The sequence below is a fragment of the Medicago truncatula genome, chromosome 1, assembly GCF_003473485.1.
Source record: "Medicago truncatula cultivar Jemalong A17 chromosome 1, MtrunA17r5.0-ANR, whole genome shotgun sequence".
Taxonomy (NCBI): Eukaryota; Viridiplantae; Streptophyta; class Magnoliopsida; order Fabales; family Fabaceae; genus Medicago; species Medicago truncatula.
The window spans coordinates 51,524,407-51,548,949 of NC_053042.1; the positions used below are offsets into that span (position 1 = coordinate 51,524,407).

The following is a 24,543-nucleotide window of genomic DNA, read 5'->3' on the forward strand; positions in this document are numbered from 1 at the left end:
ATATTAAACTCTAGTTTTAGATGTTGTGCTCACCGCCACTACAGTTGGTACCACCGTAGGGCCTCGGTAAAACTAACCTAGTTTGCACTCATAAAACAAAAACCCCTTAGGCTGTCTCCAAATGTTAGCTCCGAAAAATAATTTCCAACAATGACGGATCTTCATAGGAGGCCATGGTAGTCATGGCTCCCCCTATATATATTATATTAAGTGTAATATATTAAAATATTTGACTGTGTCGTAGTGGAAAAAAAATATGTATTGCAACATGAGGTCGCGAATTCTAGTCCTACTAGCTTGCTCTTCTTTTTTTTTCTACATTTTTAATTTTTTTTCCCAACAAGGGTCTTGCAAAGACTTAAACTGATGCTCATTAGGTAGCACTCAGGCACAGTGGACTGCTAAACCACATAACGATATGTGTCAATTAAATGAAACAACTTAACTATATATTCTACGAATATTTGACACCCCCAACAAAATAATTCAATAGCCGCCATTGATCCTCAAACCTCAAGTTTCATCTCTCAACCACGCATCTGATGTTGTATTCAGCTAGAAGGATTTCGTTGAAACCAACAACACCAAAGTTCCTCATTCTGCGTTATGAATTCGATCACATCCGAATGAATTTTTCAATCAGGCTTTGCGTTCCTTTATTATTTAATTATGCATATATTTCTCCCTTGGAATCAGGGATGGATTTACCACCCAGCTAGCATGGGCACACACCCGGGCTCAACCCCTACTCAGGGGCGGATCTCTTTGAGGACCTATGGAAGCCATGGCATTTCCAAGTTTGCTATATATATCATATTGGGCATAAATGTTCAATATATTCCCTCGGTTGCAGTGGTATTGACATTTCCAAGTTTGCTATATATATCATATTGGGCATAAATGTTCAATATATTCCCTCGGTTGCAGTGGTATGGCGACCATACCTTTAGCTTGAAGTCTCTAGTTCAACTCCTTTTGCCTCTAACTTTTATTATTTCTCCTGTATTTTTTACATTAATTAACACTATAGTAAAAATTTATGTAACTAAATCCGCTTGTCATTGTCAAATGGTTGTCACAATATGTTTTTCACCTTTACCTACGATTTTTTCCGTAGGTAAAACTTATCATTGTTTTATTTTGCCAAAGCTCTATAAAATTTCTGGTTCTGCCACTGCTTGGAATAGAATCAAAGTATAAAACAAGATTAGTGAGTTGTGCACCAACTGTGTTCGTAATTGAATTGTCGCCTTTTTCACTATTTGTTCTATTTTCTTGTCAAACCGTCTTTAATTTAAAATTAAGGCTTAAATATGGAAATGATCCCTGTAAATATACGGCATTTTGGATTTAGTCCCTATAAAAATATTTTTTTGTTTTAGTCCCTGCAAATATAGAATATTTGGTTTTGGTCCTTGGTATTTTCTTTTAATCCTTGTAAAATCATTTCATATTGAAATTGGTCCCTATAATATTCATTTTAGTCCTCATTTTGAGAAACTAAAATCAAATATTCTACATATTACAAGGACCAAATTCAATATGAATCAATTTTACAAGGACTAAAACAAAATATCAAGGACCAAAACCAATTTTTTTATATTTGCAGGGACTAAAACAAAAACAAAAATTACAGGAACTAAAACCAAAATGTCAGATATTTGCAGGGACAATTTTCATATTTAAACCTAAAATTAATTAATAGATTGAAGCAATAATTTAATTGAGTATTCTAGCCGCAATTTTTTTTTTAAGGAGACTAGCCGCATATTTGTTAACTAACCATTAAATTCATTGTTATTTGTCAAAAAAAAATTAAATTCATTGTTATTATTCGGCCGATGTGTTTCAAAAAAAACCATTACAATCGTTTCATATTAAATCATTCTATAATTGGTTGCTGCAATGTTCATTACGGTTATGTAACTTTGTCAGCCTCAACGAAAATTTACAATGAAGCTTATATATAGTGAAGCCTTTAACAATGATTTAAATTTTGTAATTACATGCAGCATCATAATGCTAAAGTTAATAACAAGAGGTTTGGTCTAACGGAAGAAATTAAATTAGCACATCGTGGCAGCTAAAAAATGTATCCACATTTGTGTCTAACATACCTCGAATAGAATTATCTTTAATGGAAATAAATTGTGGAAAACCCAAAAATATTTAAATTATCCCATAACTTTTAATTGATTTTAGCACAAATACCAATTGTTATCTTTGACCCACTTTTTTACACTTGATCATGATTTTGAACTCCCAACTGATGATTAAAAAATGATGAGGGAATGAAACAGATTCATATTGGACTTCAAAAGATTAATGAAAATTTTAAAGCGATATGGAAATATAGCTAAATAAGATGCCCTTTATTCAAATAATAAATAATACAACACAAATACAAGTACAATTTCAACTTCAAACTAGATAACAAAGACAACGAAAGACACAATAACACTAAGACTCAGTCCTAACCAAGTCACATACATGAAACTAGGTTAAGCATGTGTGCTTGAAATTAATTTAAAACAACATGAAAAATAAAAACACAAAAATAATTAACACGGACATCTTAAGATGGATCTAAGGGCTCGTATCAAAAGAATCCAGAGGGTCCATATCCACCCCTTCCCCCCATATTGTTGAAGCCAAACAACTGAGGTTGCAACATAGGATTCTGAAAATACTGTGTTGGAAACATTTGAGTTTGCGGAGGATTTGGTTGATGATGGAGAGGCATGTTAGAGGATGAACTATTGCCACCAAAAAATTGAATGGTTTGAGTAGGAGCACTCTCGATTACAAGCCTATCAGCATGATGTCCAACAAGTTTCTTGGTCTCCTCCAAAGCCTTTTTGAAAAATTCAAGTTGGGCTCTATTCATCCCATCAACAGGACCAGCCCACCAAAACTGACTCTCGGTCGCCTTGCGCAAGTTGCTCAGCCCTTCAGCACGTTTCTTCTCCATGTCCAGTAGCTGGTTGATCTGAGTCAGCTGAGTATTGAGCTCGCGCAAGTTGGCGCTACGGTGAGCCTCAATGAATTGCATGGTACCATTGTTTTGGGGTGGGACTCGAGAGAGATAACGATCTATGACCGTATCAACATTGGGTTGGCCAAATGAAAACACCTTCTCTCCAGGTGAGAATACAACGAGAGCAACATCTGCACCGCAGAGAGTGCAAAGCTCACTGGCTTTCTTGAAGAGCCCACTACGGCGCTTCGAGAAAGTCACTTGCAAGTTGCTCTCGTTGCTCATTTTTTTCATCTCAATCTTTTGGCGACCTCGGCTTTTCCTTCCACTCGACATGGTTGAATCACAAATATGAGAGAAAAGAAAAGGGTGGGTGACTGTGTTTGTAAATTTAGACTAAGAAATGGTACATTGGAATTGGGCGTGAAGGAGTTATTTTATAGACAAATTTTGTGAATATATCTCCGCTCAAATTTTGTGAATATATTTTCAAGACGCGGTTCTTTTTCAAACGTTGTGACTTTTCATTACAATAAAATATTTACTAGATTGGGAGATTATCAACAAATCTCTTTTTACAGACTTATATGGAAGATAATTCATTGTTAAAAAAATTGTTCTTTTTCCAATTTATACACATCTTTGCTTATTGAGCAATTGTTAGATAAATTGTACCTGGATAAGTCCAAGAATTTGTAATAATTATGTTCATATTATTTTTTATATTTTAAAATTAAAAAAAAAAGTCTAGTACAATGTTAAGAATGGTAAGTTCCACATAGTTGAAGTATCCATTTTAGTCTGTCTTTTTTTACTTGACGTAAAAATAAAAAGGCATTATATTAAGTGATGCAATAAATATGAATTGTCGAACATCTAAAATTATTATTGAAGTTTATAAAATAAAAATGTTTCGCGTGATGGAAAAATATTATATAGTTATTATGAATTTTCTAAAAAATGAATTCAAATCATTTAATTTTTAATGTCAAATCATCGGCCAACTGTAACATGCGAATCGTGATTATTATTTATTTGTTATAATTTTTAAAATGGAAAAAATATTATTGATATCGCATGAGATTCGAACGACAAAAGGACAAAAAATAACCCAGAAAAAAACCAATATTAGGTTATTGAAGGTAATTCGCGATAGAAGAGTAAAAAAAAAATTAAAACAACAAAATTCAGAAAATCACCAAGTAGATAATCAGTTTCAAAGGTTCCTCAAACAATATACGATATATGAAGAAAAAAAATGGTAAGGGGACCTAGTGATATTCATGCTTGGTAAATATTGATTGAGTTTGGAATTGTGTCTAGTAATTCTATAACTACGCCATTGTCAACACATTACAAAGTTGGGGTAAGTTTTCATTCAACCCCAATCAACCTTTTTATAGGCATGGACCGCCAATATTATATTAAGGGCTTGTCGTCCCTCAATAAAGGCTTGCCGACCCTTCGGGGAGCACATTTGGCCTTAGAGGGCTAAACCACCTTTCCCGGCTTCTAGAAACTTCTAGAACGCCTGCCTGCTATCTTGGGGCCTAAGTTACTTAGGGGCAGACACGAAGATATAAGTTCAAATAGGCTATAAACCCCTCTTGAGAACATTATCAAGGCATGACCTAAATATATATTAAACTCTGAGTTGTGATCCAACTGCGTTCGTAATTGAATTGTCACCTTTTTCACTTTTGTTCTATTTTCTTGTCGAACTGTCTCTAATTGGAATTAATTAATAGATAGAAGCACTAATTTAATTGAGTATTATACCAGACTGCATAATTGTTAACTAAATCCATTAAAGTCATTGCTATTATTCGGCCGGTGTGTTTCAACAAAAACCATTTCAATTGTTTCATATTAAAATCATTCCGTAATTGGTTGTTGCAATGGTCATTACGGTTATTTAACTTTGGTTTGTGCATTCATAACATTTTGAGGTTAAAATTAGATTAGAAAATAAGATAGCGGGAGATCTATTTTGATGTTAAGAGAATTAAGTGGGCGAGTTGGTTCAAATTTAATATAAGAGGAGTAGAAAATAAGACAGCACACAAGTTAGTCCCAAATTAAGAGAAGGATTATGAAATAAAAGAATGAAGCGGTCGAATTAGTTTCGATGTAGTAGGAGAATAAAGAAGGAATAGGAAGAAGAGTCGAAAATATGGGTGAGTTGGTAGAGGAATGACAAATAGTCGTCAGTTTCAACTAAAGTATGATTAAATATGATTAAGACTCCTTTCTTTATGATACTAATTACTTTGGAAGTGTGGAAGTATTGTTATATTTCAGATAATTAAGTTTGGGATGCAAACAAGCCCACCAAGGGCGAGATTAACAAAAGGAGATAACTCATCAAATAGCACGCCAGAATTTAAATGTGAGAAAGTAAATGCATATGGAAAAAATTATCCCGCCATTAAGAAACTATCCTAATTGACCTTTGAGATTTGTTTTGCTGGTTTTTAAGGAGGTAACCTACTATTTAAAAATTCTTGCAAAAAAGAACCAGAAGGAAACACCCTTCCAAGAAAGAAATCACCAGTCTGTCATCATGTATCCTCCAAAAGAAAAGAGTGTCGCCCAAAGCCTCCCCAAGTAAAAGGCGGCTAATATTCTGCCTAATGCCTCTCCTATGAGAAGGGGGGGCCCATGTGTTGCCTAAAGTCTTTCCCAAGTGGAAAGGTGGCTGAAATAACAAGACTAAAGTTCTGTCAAATAAAAGAGATGCAACGAAGAAATATGCTTCCACGAAACAAGTTAAAATATTCTCTCCGAGCACTCAAGTAAAAAACCAGAATCTAGGCAAAAATCTAGCTCGCTACTCGTCGGAACTGTTGGAATTTTGGTTTATAATTTATTTTAAAGTTATATATATATTAATTATTCTTTGAATAGGTCATACACGTTTTTTTTCCAATTCCTATTTTAATGGGAATAACCGTTTCATGCTTAACAAAATATCCTTTACTCTCCATCATTTCACTTACTTTCGGTTTCTATTGTCCACCTACACTAGAATGAATGCGTGTTTATATATTATATATATAAGTGGGTCTGCAGCACAAGGAATAAGAGAGAGGATGGCTTCTTTCATCTCTTATTTTATTTAGTCACTAATAACAAATAACAAATTATAAGTTCCCATGAGCATCCATAAGTGGTTTCTGAGACCTCGTTAATCCACGTGCGGTGCTAGCAAGAAGCGACTGTTGTATTCTGGAGAGTATTAGCTATGAGACCTATTGCATCGGATGATTCATCCGGGGTGGCGAAATACTCTTAAGCCCAATGCTTCATGCATGCCTCAGTCAATAATCGATAAGTTTACTTGTTCTCTATTCTATTATATTTAGAGTTCTATTAATTTGATGCTAATATTTCTCGTTACTTATTACCTTATAATAATTCTATGTCTACTTTTTCCTACAATGCCACAAAACAGGACAACTAAAATGGACGAAGTCAAGAACACGGCATATGCACGAAAGCATAAGCAATTAAATAAGAGAAGCAAAAGGTCCATAAGGTAAACAGAGACATCACGAAAAAGCAACACACCCAGGACTAATGCAAACCACTTTGCCTTGTACCAAGGTTGGTGATTGGGGGGTTGTGGGCCACCAAGTTTATATTAATGCAAACCACTTTGCCTTGTCAACCCTCAATAATGGCTTGTCGACCCTTCGGGGCGCACGCTTGGCCTTAGAAGGCGTAAACCGCCTTTTCCAGCTTCTAGAACACTTGTCTGCTGTCTTGGGGCCTAAGTTACTCAAGGGCCAAGCCACAAAAATATAAGCCCAAATATGTTGTAATAAATACCCCTTTGAGATCATTTTCAAGGCATGACCTAAACAAATATTAAACCCTAGTTTTAGATATTGTACTCACCTCCGGTGCAAAGGCATAACATAGGATAAGGGTTGAATATAAAAGACTAAAATTAGGGTTTGATTTGGGGGGGGGGGGATTTCGAAATCAAATCAAATTTCAAATTTACCTTAGAATTTCGTTTACATCCGTCTGTATCCTCCAAATCCTTGCTTCAGCTCTCCAACAATCAGAGATTTACCCTTGATAAAAGTTGTTTTCACTTTGAAGGAAAAATATCATTTTTGTGGGACGAACGACGGTAACGAATTCTGCTTTTCTTCATCAATAGGGAAATGCTTTTGGTTCGGTGGTACATAGAGGGTGTTATGGAGTTTGTCTCCTACCTATGGGTTTTCCAAATTTTGGAGGGAAAGAAGAGTGTAGTTGCGTGAGAAAGGGGAAAAGATAACTTCCTCAATGCATTTAATGTTGTTGATGGATATTTTAAAAAGTGGTGCGTTTAGGTTATTGGGCTAACCAACATTTGGGCCTTATTTCAAAAAGGCTTTTGTTTTTTCCGTGTGAAAAGGATTATATTATTTGATTTCTTGGATGGAAATCAACCAATTCAAAATTTGTTCATCATAATGATTTTTCATGATTTTTAAATTGAAAAAAATTATGAAAGTGATGTCTTATGCTGCCAATTGCTAACCTAGATGATAAAATGTACTTTGTAAAAATGATGATTTGACAATAAGAGGTTTAGAACTTGATACATAAGTTAAGTGGTCTTAAAATGGAGGCATGTTTATTAAGATTAAGATTATATATATATATATATATATATATATATATATATATATATATATATATATATATATATTCTTCTTACTAAAAACCAAACCATTAATTTAGAATTTCTTTTAAGTAATTGATCTAGAATCTTCGATTGAGAGAGAAACCATAAGATCCGAGAAAGAACGATTTATTAATTGAAAAAAAAAAATAGAAAGAACGAGTGATTATCAGCAATTTCAGGAGATAACAAAGCAATGAAAAATTGTTTGATAAACTAAACTATTTCTTACCAAAAGAAAAAGTCATGTCAATTTTTTAATTTACTTCAATCAAAACTGAAAAGTTGTAGGATCTTTTTTCATTTGGAGGCGAAATTGTAGGATCTTTTTTCATTTAGAAAGCACGTTTGGTGGTGTCGGGCTTCGAATCACATATCTTGTATATATTATGTATTGTTTTTATCAACTGAGTTAAACTCACGTGAAATTAGAAAGCATGATTTATGTCCTCGTAAATTTAGCTCAGTTGGTTGGAACAATGCATAAAATATGCAAGGTCCGGGTTCAAATCTGACCACTACAAAAAAAAAAACATGATTTATTCACCTAGAAAAAACACGATTTTATTAATTAATAAAAAAAAAATAGAAACTAGAAAGAACGATTGATTAGTTAGCAATTCTAGTCTAGTGGAAAAAGCAATCAAAAATTGTTTTGATAAACTAAACTATTTCTTGCCTAATAAAACCTCATGTCAATTTTTTAATTTACGTACAATTAAAACTATCTTGATAAAAAATGGAATCTAAATTGTAGGATCATATTTTATGGTACGATGAGACCAACGCGGTCCTTTGCCTTTAAATAAATCCTTTTCAAGTCATTTCTTCTTAGTTCTCGCTAAAAAAAAGTAGGAAATTCTTTGCCTTTAAATAAATCCTTTTCAAGTCATTTCTTCTTAGTTCTCGCTAAAAAAAAGTAGGAAATTCTTTGCCTTTAAATAAATCAATAGGAAATTCTTCAACCTACGAAAAGTACAATAGACAATATGAGGAGGCATTAAAGATGTTAGAGTTAGAGAAGAAGAAACTAACAGATGCTGAAATTTTGGCGGCCAAGTTTTTGAAGAAAGGTGATTGGTGGAATGATTCAATTGACAATATGAGTAGTGAAGTGCTTGAACAATTTATGGTGTCCATTTTGAGGATTAAGGGTGTGTAATTGAACATAATTTATATTCTTCTCGACATCTCCAACAATGCCAATCTAGAATTGTCAATTACCAGTAAACAGTAGTAGGTATTGGCAGGTTAGGGGCATTCAAGATCAGCCCAACAAAATTTAATGCTTAAAGAGAAATGTATTGGTTCAACTCCTATCTATAATGAATAAATAAATAATATTTGGTTTCATTTTTGGAGAATAAAAGTGATTGTTGAATTGATTTTATCATGTTTGATGATTAAAAGGAAAATTGATTTTGCTTGTAGAATTTATTTTTACTTGAAGTTAAAATTTGAAGTTTGTCTTCTAAAAGTGATGTTAGCCTTTGTATTGCGAAAAACTAATTGTGTTTTTCTACAATTGTCCTCTCGCCTTTGCTGAGGCTTGCTGTTTGTATCTGTCTGGAATTTTTATCAAGCTAATTTTCATTTCTGTTGTTGTGATGTCAAGGAGTGTGTGCTATTTCTTTGGCTTGGTTTGTTTCATCTTGGCAACAAATTAATTTCAAAAGTATGTCGTTGGTTGCGAAGTTCAAAAGAAAGAGTTTGATTTTTTTAACCCAAGTCGCGAAGTTCAAATCTTATATGAGACGATCTATTATTGTAATGATCATTAATGTCATTTAAATGAATAATAGTTATTTATTTTTCATTTTTTTTTAAAAAAAAATTTGGTTTTTGGTGTCCACTGATATGCAGAGGAATTAGACTTGATAATCCAAAGTCCAATTAGATGATAAGTAAAATTTTATCTATTATCATTTCATTCGAAAATAAAACTCAAGTTTTAACGAACGAAACATGCTTTAATTTTTTTTTGAAAGAACCAAACGTGCTTTAATAAATCTCGTTAACCTAGTACTTGTTTATTGATTATGTATTTGCTCACATCTATAAAATAAAAAATTAAGTTTCCTTTACCTATTTGTTAAAAAAAAAAAAAAGTTTCCTTTACCTAAAATCCAAGTGTAGAAAATAATTTAAAATAAATCTGCCTGACCCAATAGATTTGAAAATAGGTACCACATGTACATTTTATTTATCCTTTATGCACTGGTATTTTATTAAAAGAATGTTGAATTTGATGAGAACCACAATACACTCCTTACTCAAATTACAATATCGACAAAATGAGTCACTCTCAAATATTTCATCAAACAAATACAAACTTGAAATAAATTAAAGATAACAATTGAAACACAAACAAAGATGCAAAACCAAAATAAAAAATAAAAAAACATTAAAACTCACACACAATTATTAGAACTCAAACCTAAAAATGATGGAGTGTCCAAAATATAGATTATATATCAAACTTAAAAATTTGATATATAAAAAACACAACTCTTCTATCGATAATTCATCTTTCAATAAACACAACTCTTCTTATACAAAAAATTAAATACATATATACACACACATCGAAAAACTCAAACTATTTTCTACAAAATTTAGCAGTTCTTTTGAAGAGACGTGTTGGATGGAAAGCAAAATAAATTTAAAATTACCATATTATCCTCTTCAATGCAAATCATTTAATAAAATTTTGACTAGTTTAAGCATAAATCTCAAGTATTTAATCTAATTAACTGAATGGAACATATGTATATTAAAGTTTTTTGCGGATAAAAGTTTAGATTAACGGAGACGCGCCTTATAGAAAATCAGAAAAAGAACCACCAGCCTCAATGAGAATTAACGATAAAGCTTACATGTAGTGAAACCTTTAACAATGAATTAAACTTTTTAATTACATGCATCATCATAATGCTAAAATTACCAACGAGAGGTTTGGTCTAACGGAAGAAATTAAATTAGCACAATGTGGCGGCCGAAAGATGTATCCACATTTGAGTCTAACATGCCTCGAATACAATTATCTTCAATGGAAATAAAATCTCGAAAACCAAAAAGTATATAAATTATTCAATAAATTTTAATTGATTTTTGCACAAACACTAATTGTTATCCCCTAACCCACTTTTTTTTACACTTGATCATAATTTTGAAACTCCCAATTGATGATTAAAAAATGACGAGGGAATGAAACAAATTCATATTGGACTTAAAAAGATGGGTTAATAGTGTTTTACCCCTGTAATATAGGTCACTTTTAGTTTTACCCCTGTAAAAAAAAAAAAATTGGATTCCATCCTTGTAAAAGTAAGATTCTTCAAAAATGTCCCCTAAGCCATCAGAGTCACCAGATTCCCTTATATGGCGCTGACGTGGCACATGACTGTTTATATTATTAACTTTTTCAATTTTTTGGTCCTTCCATGTGTATAATTCATTGCCATGTAATTATGTATTTTTAAAAAAAAATAAAAAACATAAAAATAAAGATTAAAAAAAAAAAAATCAGATTCTTTTCTTCTTTATCTTTCTCTTCATCTTCTTCTTCTCCTTTTAGATGTTCTTCATCAACCTTCATTTTCTTCATCACCTTCAAACCCAAAAAATCCATGAATTCTAAACTTTCTTTTCTTAAAAATCCAAAACATAATTATACATCTTCTTCTCTTTCTCCTCTTATCTTCCCCATTATTGGTTCCTCTCTCCCATTCAATCTCTTCACTAAATCTTGATATCCCTTCCAATATGTCACTAAATAAGAGAACTTACTTAAGTTGAAAACTCCTCATAAATTAACTTGAGCATTTTCTCCAGACCAACAATAAACTTCAGACCAAATTGTAAGCTAAGAAAAAGTCTTTGTGAAGCATGAACAACAGCAAATTCTGTAAAAATTTAATCCCGTGATTCCGTGAACAACAAAAGTTCAGACCAAATTCTGGAAAAATTTAATCCAGTGAACAACAATAAACTTCAGACCAAATTGAAAGCTAAGAAAATTCTGCAAATTCAGCAACATGAACAACAAATTTAATCCCATGAATTTAATTTTGGAAGCCAACAACAACATAAACAACAACAAATTCTGAAAATTTTAATTCTGGAAACCAAATATGGAAGAACATTAACATCTATCCTGTTTCCCATTGAACAACAACAACAAATTGCATCAGCAAATTATGAAACCAAATATGACCCATTTTTAATTTCAAAATCAAAGAAGGATACACCAAATTTTATCCATTTTTAATCTCAAAATCAAAGAAGAGTAAACCATGTGTGGTAATTGTTGTTAATCATTGAGAGGAAGAGAAGAGGAAGAGAAGATGAAGATATGAGATGGGGAAGAGAAGACAGACGAGAGAAAAGAAGAAGAGGAATGATGGAAAGAAGTTATTTTTTTTTTTTTGAAGGAGGAATATTTTTTTTGTTAATCTTTATTTATTTTTTAAAATAATTTTGTTTTACTGAATTTAATTATTATTTTAAAAAAAATGGAGAAAAGCCAAGTGTACAAAAAAAAATGAAATTGTGCCACGTAAGCAAAATTTGTTGACTGAGCGTTGCCACATCAGCGAATCTGATGAGTCATATGGGTCAGGGCCTATTTCTGAAGAATCTTGATTTTACAAGGATAGAATCCAAAACTTTTTTTTACAGGGGAAAACAAAAAATGACCTATATTACAGGGGGTAAAACACTATTAATCCTAAAAAGATTAAATAAAATTTTGACGTGATATTGAAATATAGATAAATAAGATGCCTTTTATTCGAATAATAAATAATACAACACAAAAACAATTTCAACTTCCAACTAGATAACAACGACAATGGAAGACCCAATAACACTAAGATTCAGGTTTAACCAAGTCACATACATTTTTATTTTTTTTTAGGTAAACCAAGTCACATACATGAAACTAAGTTAAGCATGAATTCTCCAACTGAAATTAATTTAAAACAACATGAAACATAAAAACATAAAAATAAATTAACGCAGACATCTTAAGGCGGAGCTAAGGGCCCGGATCAAAAGAATCCGGAGGGTCCATATCCACCTCCTCCCCCCATATTGTTGAAGCCAAACAAATGAGGTTGCAACATAGGGTTCTGAAAAAACTGTGTTGGATACATTTGAGCCTGTGGAGGATTTGGTTGATGATGGAGAGGGATGTTAGAGGATGAACCATTTCCAACAAAAAATGGAAGAGTTTGAGTAGGAGCACCCTGGATCAAGAGCCTATCAGCATGATATGCAGCAAGTTTCTTAACCTCCCCCAAAGCCTTCTTGAATAATTCAAGTTGGACCCTATTCATCCCATCAACGGGACCAGCCCACCAAAATTGATCCTCGGTCGTCTTGCGCAAGTGACTCAGCTCTTCAGCACGTTTCTTCTCGATGTCCAGTAGGTGGTTGATCTGAGTCAGCTGAGTATTGAGCTCACGCACATTAGCGCTGCGGTGAGCCTCAATGAATTGCATGGTACCGTTGTTTTGTGGTGGCACTCGAGAGAGATAACGATCTATGACCGTATCAACATTGGGGTGACCAAATGAAAATACCTTCTCCCCAGGTGAGAAAACAACGAGAGCAACATCTGCACCACAGAGGGTGCAAAGCTCGCTGGCTTTCTTGAAAAGCCCACTACGGCGCTTCGAGAAAGTCACTTGCAAGTTGCTCTCGTTGCTCATTTTTTTCATCTCAATCTTTTGGCGACCTCGGCTTTTCCTTCCACTCGACATGGTTGAAGCACAAAAAGAGAGAAAAGAGAAGGGTGGGTGAGTGTGTTTGTAAATTTAGACTAAGAAATGGTACATTCAAATTGGGCGTGAAGGAGTTATTTTATAGATAAATTTTGTGAGTATATTTCCGCTCAAATTTTGTGAATATATTTTCAAGACGCGGTTCTTTTTCAAATGTTGTGACTTTTCATTGCAATAAAATATTTACTGGATTGGGAGATTATCAACAAATCTCTTTTTACATGACTTATATGGAAGATAATTCAATGTTAAAAAAAATTGTTCGTTTTCCAATTATAATATCTTAACAAATTTGTACTGATCAAAACAAAATTGTTAGATAAATTGTACCTGGATAATTACAAGAATTTTAAATAATTATGTTCATATTATTTTATATATTTTTTAATTAAAAAGAAAGTCTAGTACAATATCAAGAATGATGATGTTCTACATAGTTGAAGTATCCATTGTAGTCTGTCTTTTTTTAATTGACGTAAAAATAAAAAGGCAATATACTACACGATAAATATGAATTGTCGGACATTTAAAATTATTATTTACGTTTATAAAATAAAAATGTTTCGTGAGGTGGAAGATATTATATAGTTATTATGAATTTTCTAAAAAAATGAATGCAAATCATTTAATTTTTAATATCAAATCAGCGGCTAGCGGCTAACGGTAACATACGAATCACGTTTAATATTTTTTTTTGTTATATTTTTTAAAATGGAAAAATTGTTATTGATATCGCATTTGTTATATTTTTTAAAATGGAAAAATTGTTATTGATATCGCATGAGATTTGAACAGCAAAAGGACAGAAAATAACTAACAAACATACCACTATTAGGTTATTGAAGATAATGCGCGTGACAAAAAATAAGTTCATCTCATAGCCGGGTGTAAAATGACAATTAGTGTTAGTTTAATTAATAATATTTTCCATCTTCCCGCAATTCTTTTAAGAAAAATTCTTTTAAAAACTATTATTTTAATTAACTATAATATATATTATAATAATTTAAAAGGGAAAGGTATAATTTTGAAATAAATTAATTTATTAAAGTGATAATTATCTCTAAAAAAATTATTTTGATAAAATAAATCATCTTTAATTCATTACATTGAGTGTATGGTAATTGGTTTGTATACTCTGCAAATAATTAAATACGGCTCGTTATTGCTTTTCTGTCACTTATTACCAAATGCCAGCTAACCCCAAACTTTGATTTATTAGATTCCTGAATATAATTTCCAATCAAATAATTCTTTTACATAAATAAATAATTATGCTTAATTCTCTATTGAACCTAGCTGGTTGATTCGTTTGTCAAATGAAAAATTCTGGTTCTACCATTCATAAGATAAACTAATCTACATTTCTGTTAAAAACAAAGATGAACTAATCTACATGTACTAGTAAATTAATGATATGTGCTTTCATGATTCTCATTTTGTTTTGATTTAATAAAACGGAAAATGAGGTAACCTGTTCTCATAAGATCACATTCTAATTATCTAAGTAAACAATATTGTGGGAAAAATCTAAAATAAATAGAAAATAAGCTTGATTTTGGAGGAGTTAACTAAATTAATAGACCTCCGATAATACACACGTCTAATTTTACATTTACTTTCTAAATTTTATGTTATCCTCCCTTATATCATAAAATTTTGAATTTTAACTATCAAGAATTTAGGAAAAGTTTGCTTCAATCCTTAGAATATATATGGATAGATTGATATAGACACACCACGGACAACTTAGTAGGTCATTGTGATTTTATATTTGTATGTGGTTGGAGTATTAACGATAGTTATTGTCATATTATTCTTTACTTATCGTAAACATCAAGATGCAATGTACAGAGAGATACGATAAATATTAGTAATTACCAAACCTTTGAAATAATTATTTGATCAATTTATAAAATATATTATTTTTATTCTTATTATTATTATAATTAAAACAACGTTCAATTATGAAGCTCGGATACATAGCACGGTGCACATATGATATATCGATAGGAGGAGTGTTAGTAACTCATGTTTTGTCTCTCTTACTTCAACTATTCAATTAGTTTAAATATCTACATAATGTGTTAGATCAATAGTATTAAAGAGTTTGATCTTGTAATTTCAAGGACGAAGTTCAAGCTTTCTCAATGACAGTTGTAAAATAACTATTAGTATGACTTTATTTAATAACAATTTTCCTCTTCCTAAATTCTTTAATAAATAGTTTGAATCTGGTTGTCACTTTTATAAAATAGTATTATTTTTATGCAATAAATTAAAATTATGACATGCTAAAAATATATTACCTTAGTTAACTAAATAAGATAAAATATAATTTAAATGGTAAAAGTATAAATTTTTAAATAAATTAATTTTTTAAAGTAATAGTTATCCTTAATTTAATTTATTATGGTAATTGGTTTATTTATTTTTGAAAAGAATTAAATACAGCCCATTATTGCTTATTTATCACTTAAGGTCAAATGCCAGCAAACCCCAGACTTTGATTTATTAAGATTCAAGATTCATGTATGCAATTTTCTATACAAATGATTTTTTGTATAAAAAATTATTCTTAATTTGTTTTTGAACCTAGCTTGTAAAAATAATGCACTAATTTAACATGTACTGGTCCAATTAATGACACTCCATAATCCATCTTTATTTTTTTGGTAAAAATTGAGAGTACGCAAAGCCAAATTAGATTGGGCTACAACAGAATCATTATAATGACTAGAATTAAAACGAGTATTATTGTGTACATCATTCCACTTTTCTATTATTCTTAACATATAAATTTAGGGTTAAATATGTTTTTGGTCCCTATAAATATATCAACTTTTCGTTTTAGTCCCTCTAAAATTTTCCTTCAATTTCTAATCCCTATAAAATTTTCAGTCACTACTTTTAGTCCCTATTTTTAAGTTATTTTTTGTATTTTTTAATGAAATTGTGCAGAAATGTGTAGAATATTGTAAAAAAAAAATCGCATAAAAAGTTAAAATTTTTTAACAAAACACAAATTTAATATGAATTTTTAACCGTAAAAAATATAAAAATTCATATTAAATTCATGTTTTGTTAAAAATTCTAATTTTTTTAGGGAGAGATTCTTATAATATTAAGAATTTTTTCTGAAAATTTTTATTTAAAAATATGAATTTTACATATGAGTTTACTTTAAAAGAGGGACCAAAAATAGTGATTGAAAGTTTTATAGGGACTAAAAGTTGCAGGAAAATTTTAAAGGGACTAAAGCGAAAAGTTGGTATATTTATAGGGACGAAAAACATATTTAACCCTATAAATTTATTTTATCATATTTGATCATAACTGTTTTTTAATATACCACAATTAAATAAATATTTAATTAATTTTGCTTCTCCTCTTAAAAAAACTAATATAATTTCTATTGTAGTTGAATTATTCTTATTATTATTATTATAGTTTTATGTAATACCTCCGGTCCTATTTATAAGAAAAATTTAACTTTTGAGATTCATTCAATAATTGATGTACCTAACCTAGAAATAGATCAAATATATCAACTATTCAATGAATCAAAAAAGTAAATTGTTTCTTATATATAGGATCGGAGGGAGTAATATTCTTTTAATCATGTTTTTCGAATATATTATCATGCTATTTTTTTTCTTGAGAGTTTGTTTTCATATTGAGGATTGTCGAGTAACCTTATCGTTACTAAGTGTCATATTAGACTGATTCGATATACATTTGTTGACGGTGTCTTGTAATAAGACTTTTTCCCATTTATTTTATTAAATGTTTTAAGTAAATTTGTAAAGTTGTCTAGGACAAACAGTTTCACAAAGCAACTTTTGTTGCACAGATTTGATTCGGTAGAAATTATAAATTTAAGAATCAAATTATTTATGCGAGTTGTTATAGTCGGTCAAAAAACAAACACATATCATCTAGATTACATGCGGTGGTAAATATGTGTTAATTATTAAGTTTTTTCACATCGGTAATAACGATGTTAAAAGACATTCATTCTTTGACACATTTTTTTTTGAAGGAATCATTTGAGAGATTTATTAGCAATATTTGATCATTACGGTGAAAGCACCGTGTGCACTTAATTCATCCAATAAAAAATTATGAAATAATAGTGTGAGTATTACAAGGTCACTCAGATTAAATTTATATTTCTAATTGAATGTATCAATTTTATTTTATTTAATCAACAATGATACATGTTCGAATCATGGCAAAGAAAAAAATACTAACATAACAACGGTTCCTTTTGGTCCTAAATATAAATAAGAAAACTTTCTTATTTTAGGGGTGCGTTTATTTCAAATTATATTTAAAAATAAATTTATTCCAAGAAATGTTATTGCTAAAAATAAATTTGATAAAGTTAAAACAAACACATTCTAGGTTTATTAAATAGCTTATGTATTTTGGTTAGAACCCAAGGGAGTAAATACCAACATTTGTCAACAAGAAACAAAACAACACCTAAGATAGGATTGGTCATTATATATATCATACCTTCAAGTTTCACAAACCTACTTACCGATCATCGGCCTTCAGGTTGCCACCTTATGCTGATTAGGGAACCCTGTCACCTTAATGAACTTCGAGGGGAACCAAATCGTAACACCCTTCCCGTTAATAATCATCGTAAAGGCTAAGCTATACTCTTCGGTACAATAGGAATTAACTGGTTTTTTGTGAGAAGGGGCATTGTTAAGGTTATGTCTGAAGTTGAGTCCTGTATAGCCAACATGCTAAAAAGGCAATTAGAGACTCGACAGTAGTTTGAAATGGGGCATTATAAAAACTATTGGAGTTTTGTCTATTCTTGGGTGATTGTTTCAAATATTCTAAATACAATTCCATGAATATATAATATAGGTAGAGAATGAGGATTTTTTTCAGCAGAGATATCTCAGTCACATTTATTTCTAGGCTTAAATAGGTAAAAATTCTAATGGTCAGAATTTTCAGTGAACCCTTTGCTAAAAATTTAAAATTCTATAAAATATTTTAACAAAGACTACATATCTTTGGTGAAGCAAATCTATGTGGTAGTACCCTTAGGGTCTGCCCATTTGTTATGGAGTGATTCCTCTGGCACTTGTGCCAGTAGTGGTTGTTTGTAAATAACTTGCATAATCTCACTTCTGTTTCGGAATATTTTATTGTTACAAATGCATTCAATAAAAGACAGTACGTATATTCTCACATATGAAACATGAATCTTGTTATTTAGCAACAATAAAGTTTGCACTACTTATTTAGGCAAGCATATAACTAGCAACAAAGGTACTTTTTGGTAGAAATTGGGACAGAGTGGTATACAAAGATTAGACAACCATATTTCAACAAATATTTTAGCAGCATTATCGTTGACATTTCGTGCCAGTTTATAGACAATGTTGTTAAGGCTATAATATTCTTCAATTTTCAGAAAGCCACTAAGCATGAACATTCTATTCATCGGATCTAATCTAATGATCTATTCAGTAAAAATAATATTTTATTGTTTTTATTTCTTGTTTACGTTAACAATTATAAAAATATCACAATTTTGATTTTATTTCTTATTCTTAAATATTTATTCAGAAAACAACGAAAACATCAAAATATGTTGTTTTCATCACTTCCTTCATAAATATTTGAAAATAGGAAATAGAATAAAAATAATGATATTTTTTGTAATTGTTAACGAGAACAGAAAAGAAAACAGAAAATATTTTGTTAAACACAGATGCTCCTTCCAACTTCTCTTGCTTTAGGCAGCAAGTTTCTTCTTACACTTGTTCTGCTTTAGGTTAAGTAGAAAATCTGTAAAGACGTGCTCGTAGTCTGGCATTTTTCCATACCCTGCATTCGGTAAAACCATAAAACAAAAGTTAAAAAACAACAAACTTTGATTTCTGTCAGAGACCATCGAATGCAGATAAGTTATACTTACCAGGAAAGTAATTGATATCAATGACATAAAACACATCCTTCGTCCCATATTCACGAATCATATCTACGTTGAACAAGCGAAGTCCCTATAGACGGCGTTGCAATTCAGTATAAGTAAGTCATCACCTAGGAAAGAATTATGGTTGCAAAAGTAGAGTAAATAAATGCAATACCAATCTATGACGAAGCTCTTTCGCAAGCCTCTCCAGCAAAGGTCTTGGTGGGTGTTCTGAAACAAAAGTGTCACAGTAAGTTGAAATGTTTCATCTTATGATGGTGGTGGAAAGGGGAATTTTCGTTGGAATCTCACCGGCAATACTAGGATCAAGATCAGCATCATCTGCAGAAGCTGCTGCACATGAAACTCTTGGAAAACGGTATACACCTGCGACTTTTGATAGCCCGCGTTTACTGATATTAGGAAGAGAGAAACGCCTCACAACCTTTATGTATTCCCCAACAATATAAATCTTAAAGAGAAGACCACCTGCAAAGTCCCAAATAAAAAAGTAAGGAAAACAAGATTTTGGATAAAAATGTTAAATAACACACAAAGTGATTGTGGTCTATGAATCAGATCACACACCATGATTGACAAACTCTTGCAGAACCAGTGGAGGTTCAAGCTCTGAAAGAGAGAACTCATCATAAGCAAGAAACAGTTCATGCGACTTTGCACTGCCATCCACAACTAGAGGTTTTGCAACTGAAAATTTGAAAGGAAAAACAGGGTAAAAATTCTTTAAAAACACTTCAGTACACATAAAAGAGATGACAATATATTTGAAACAACCCAATCAGGATAATCAGAAGATTCAGAACAACCATGAAAATGCATAAGTCAACTAACTAAATAGTAAACCAATCTTTGGCTTAGAAAACAACATTGAAACAGAATATCCAAATACAAACAAGGTTCTTTCAAGTTCATTCAACTATTCTGAGCCAGTTGATCCGCTATAGCCGCTATTTGACAACATTTTGTACAAATGGCATATCGTGGAACAATAGCGATTTGTTCAAATTCCGCTTTGCTGTAGTGCTGCTATCACCGCTATTTAACAACACTGTTATGAGCTATAGTCATCCGTAATCAATCAATACTGCAGAAAGGTGCCAATCGCTAGTATCTAATATAGTAAGTAATAATCTATTAACCAGATATATTCTAGTCTAGAGATAATGACACATAAAACAAAAATAATCAAAGATGCACACCTAATGGCAACTTCAACCCAGCTTTGGTGACTTCATAAGGAATAGTAGATGGGTCTTTGTCTTTTGTAATAACTAGCTGACGAGGGATGCCAACCTTGCCTATAAAAAACCAGTAGTTAAGTGAGCATAGCAAAAACTTATTTCACCATGCGATACATAGTCAACTTGAAACGAAAAAAGGCGATAACTATTTACATTCCAAAAAGTACCAAAATAGTTGAGCAAGTAATCCAATACAAGAGGAAGATGTACGCTAATGATTGTAATACTTTTTAATTTAATAAAGATTTATGTACAATCCTAAAAAATCCAGGGGAGATTGGAGCATTGCAAAAATTATTTTTGTATGAACCATATAGCAAACAACTTACCATTGCACTCAGATAAGTTTAGATCCACCACATCTTGAAGCATGGATTGGCGGTTGTGTAAATGTTGAATTGCATCTGGAGGATCAAGAACGAATACATCGGGATGTTTTTGCCTGAAATCCTTCAATAATACGAAAAAGGGGGAAAAAGTCCAATCAGCTCCATCAAAATACAAACTTTATGGAGAATTTGGAAAGCATGAAGCAATCACTAATTAGTAATTACATATTTTTGGTGAGCTATGGACATTTGGAAGAAAGGTTAAGTAATAAAACCAATATTGTAATTTATCTATTCATGGAACTATCAAGCCAACCTATTCAGGAGGCAGAAAAAATAAAAGATAAAACTTCATAAAAAGTCAAATTTCTGAAGAGGTTTACCAGATTCCACGTGTACTTAATGTATTATTAAACCAGCTGTCAGAAGTTAGTCATCCCTCCGATGCAGCTTTCATTATATCTATCTATAAAATAACCAGACACGGTTGCATTTGGTATGTAACATTATTGGCTTCTAGTCCTAACCTATAAGCTCAGCCAGCCTTGTTCTTTAAGAAATTTGATCTTCGTGCCATATTATTGTGATAGTCACTATCAAAAGTTTAAAACAAAAAACATTTTCAACTAAGAAAAAAATAGACCAAAAGACAGACAATAATTCGTTCTTCGGGCACCAAACTCCACCAATGCCTAACCAAATTATTTAGATTAACCACAAAAGTAAATCCTCACTTGTTTGAATACTTGGTTTGGGGGACTGATCTCAACTATCTGATCATGATTCATGATGAGGAGAGCAAGAACTCTGTAAATTATGTCAGAAGTTGTGTGGTATCCAGAAGATGTGGTTGTCTGGCCAATCACCTCCATGTCATACTCAACTCCCAAACTAATAATACTAACGATTTCATGCAATACCATGAATGTTACAAAAGAAGAAAAAGAGACATTAAAACAATACAAGATTACAAGTACAATGTGAAAGTGGGCTGAAGTGTGTGGAGTTTACAAACCTCAATAATCTCTCGCCATTCCTCGCCTAACAACTGGAAAGAACAAATAGTCAGTCAGGTAAGGTTATAATATAAGAGAAGATAGAAACATAAGTAGTTCTTGAGATTCTAATAGTGTTGTAACAGTGAGCCACAAATTCAGCAAAACCATAAAAAAAACAGATATCTACAGGGAATTTCAAACATTAATAATGATAAAAACTATGAAAGAATGTCACATTCACAAACCTTGTGCAAGACAATGTCAAATGGACCTTGTTCTGACAGTGGCTTGTTTAGATCAATGTTAACAAAGTATATCCCCTTGCTCCTGCATTACACATAATTTTTAAGCATTCAGGTACATCGATCTATTCAACCAAGGAAGTGGTCAGGTAAAACTCCCCCGACAGTGGTAACTCCAAACATTGAACCAATAAAAATATAGCTTAAGTTCGAACCCACTTCTACTGCGATCAACCACTGTTGAGTGTTAATAATTTTTGTTTATATTACATACAGTGAGACACAATATCAAAAAGGAGCACAAAAGGCGCAAACCTTGACTATCAAAATCAATTGTCAACCATGGATTGCGGAAAGAGGTATGTTCAAATTTCTCTATGCAAGAATGCTATAGAGGTTTGTGCTAAATAGAGTATCGCTAAATGATAGCGATTAAATCAAATTCCACAACACTATTAGGCTACAGCACAGATGATTTGGGTTCGCATGAAAACCTTGTCGCTAAATGAGAGCATAAATGATTGTGGAAATATTTGCTATTTAACAACACTAATTCAAATCCAATCAAAAGATCAAGAGTCAAGACTAACTCTCTTCACACTTTTACTTGATTCATTCCATGTAAAGTCATGTAAGTTTTTAAAGTAATCATGTGAATTTTAACTAACTTTTATATTGTTCATATTAATGATCAAGATTTGTTCCTCTGATTCTCATAAAAAATTACCATCTCACAAAGACAAATTATATTTCCTTGTAATTTTAAATCCCGGTATCTTTCTTATGAACAATGTATGAGTTTTGACCTCAGATTCTCAATATGGACAACTCCAAAGGTTGAGCATAAATTTTGGAATATTCTTATTTAAAATATTACTCCAAAGACAATAACAAGATTACCAAGAAACAAACCAGTTTGGTATGTTTACAAGAAATCTAAAAGAGTCGGTCGCGAGTGGAGCTCGGTGATCATCACATTGGGCTACAGACACCGGGTATATCAGTCATTTCACTTATATGTTGTTCTGTGTCAACTTTTTCATCAAAAGTGAGACTTTTACTCGCACTTTAATATTGATATACCGACAAAAAGCAACAACAAAAGAACCAAAAAAGAAAAACAGAGTTTACAATGGTACGTATTAAGCAATGTTCAAAATTGTTCCAGCAAATAATACACTACACAGAAAAAGACACTACGTGTGAGTGAACATGAACCCCACCACTAAAAAAAATAACTTTAAAACAAAAAAAAAAAAGTAAAACGTGAAACACATGAAAATGATCAAAAAGAAAATCATTGGTAAATAGTAAAAATTGTACCTTGCAAGAGAAATGAAATTTGGTTGAAGAAAACTTTTCTTCTTCTTCGCAGTTAAAGCATATCCAACAACAATTTTCTGACCCAAAAACGGTGTCGTACTCACCTCAGATTTCTCCATCACTTCTTCTTCTTCTTCGCTTGAGATTTCTCCGTTTAGTCTCATACCGAAAATACCCCTGATTCAAAGATCAAATCTTTTTTTAACGATTCTTGTCAAATTTCAATATTGAAATGAAATTTATCAATCGCGGAACCGATTATGAAAATTGAAAATGATGGGTATTGTTTTTGTGAGTGATGAAATTGGTGTAATGTGTGTGTGTAATTTATAATGGTTTTATAGAAAAGAATAGGAATTAGGAATATTCAGTTTGCAGAGAGAAAGAAAAGTGTGGATTGGGATTTTTTTTTTTTGGTTAAAGAATGAAATGAAATGAAAAACATGAAATGAAATCACATAAGTATATATATAATATCATCATCACATGCAAACTACTGTACTCTTATCTTTTTTCTCAATTTTACCCTTTACTATATTTGATTTGTTTATTTATTATTTATTTTTTTGTTTTGCTTATTATAATTTCATTCCATCATTTCCATGCAAGTCAAAAGACTCATATATACTTTATACACAACTTTAGTCAAAAATAAACTTTATATTATTCATACCTGCTCTGTGGGGTTGGTAATGCTATACATTAACATAATAATATTGATCTTATCTAGTATTGCAATATGTGTCCTTTTAACCAATAAATATTTCTTCTTTAAAATTGTGACATATGTAATATACTCTTCCAATTCCTATCATAACAAGAAAAGGTGTATTTTTTATTCATTAAATAACGGATGGCGTATTATAGATAGATGTGTTATAGATCAAATATATCAATTAATTAAAAAAATGAATTCTTGCTTATATTATAATAAGTATAGGAAGCATTCAAACTTGATTTCAATAAAATTCTTCTTTTTTGTAGTAGAGTTTAAATTG

At 31.4% G+C, this 24,543-nt stretch overlaps 3 protein-coding genes across 6 annotated transcripts; all 3 read right to left on the reverse strand.

The window, feature by feature from the left end:
• Nucleotides 1-2,599: 2,599 nt before the first annotated feature.
• LOC25485297 (agamous-like MADS-box protein AGL62) lies at nucleotides 2,600-3,313 on the reverse strand. Its single transcript, XM_013614487.3, has one exon. It carries the CDS (start codon nucleotides 3,311-3,313, stop codon nucleotides 2,600-2,602), a length of 714 nt encoding a protein of 237 aa, XP_013469941.1.
• A 9,396-nt stretch (nucleotides 3,314-12,709) lies between these two features.
• On the reverse strand, nucleotides 12,710-13,423 carry LOC25485298 (agamous-like MADS-box protein AGL62). The gene has a single exon (XM_013614488.1). The coding sequence runs from the start codon at nucleotides 13,421-13,423 to the stop codon at nucleotides 12,710-12,712; it is 714 nt and encodes a 237-aa protein (XP_013469942.1).
• A 5,240-nt stretch (nucleotides 13,424-18,663) lies between these two features.
• LOC25485299 (inositol-tetrakisphosphate 1-kinase 3) lies at nucleotides 18,664-23,985 on the reverse strand. Of its 4 annotated transcripts, none has more exons than XM_039829982.1 (11): nucleotides 23,546-23,985; nucleotides 22,226-22,307; nucleotides 21,998-22,030; nucleotides 21,717-21,836; nucleotides 20,983-21,103; nucleotides 20,612-20,710; nucleotides 19,980-20,099; nucleotides 19,704-19,880; nucleotides 19,567-19,622; nucleotides 19,395-19,479; nucleotides 18,664-19,303 (listed from the first exon to the last, which is right to left on the reverse strand). In XM_039829982.1, the coding sequence occupies exons 1-11, from the start codon at nucleotides 23,707-23,709 to the stop codon at nucleotides 19,212-19,214; spliced, it is 1,149 nt and encodes a 382-aa protein (XP_039685916.1). In that variant the 5' UTR covers nucleotides 23,710-23,985; the 3' UTR covers nucleotides 18,664-19,211. The 4 variants fall into 4 exon arrangements, with proteins under 4 accessions (XP_039685916.1, XP_024626593.1, XP_013469944.1 ...); XM_024770825.2 differs by adding an exon at nucleotides 21,366-21,575 and having other exon boundaries at nucleotides 21,717-22,030; nucleotides 23,546-23,590; XM_013614490.3 differs by lacking the exon at nucleotides 21,717-21,836 and having other exon boundaries at nucleotides 23,546-23,984.
• Between the last annotated feature and the right edge of the window lie 558 nt (nucleotides 23,986-24,543).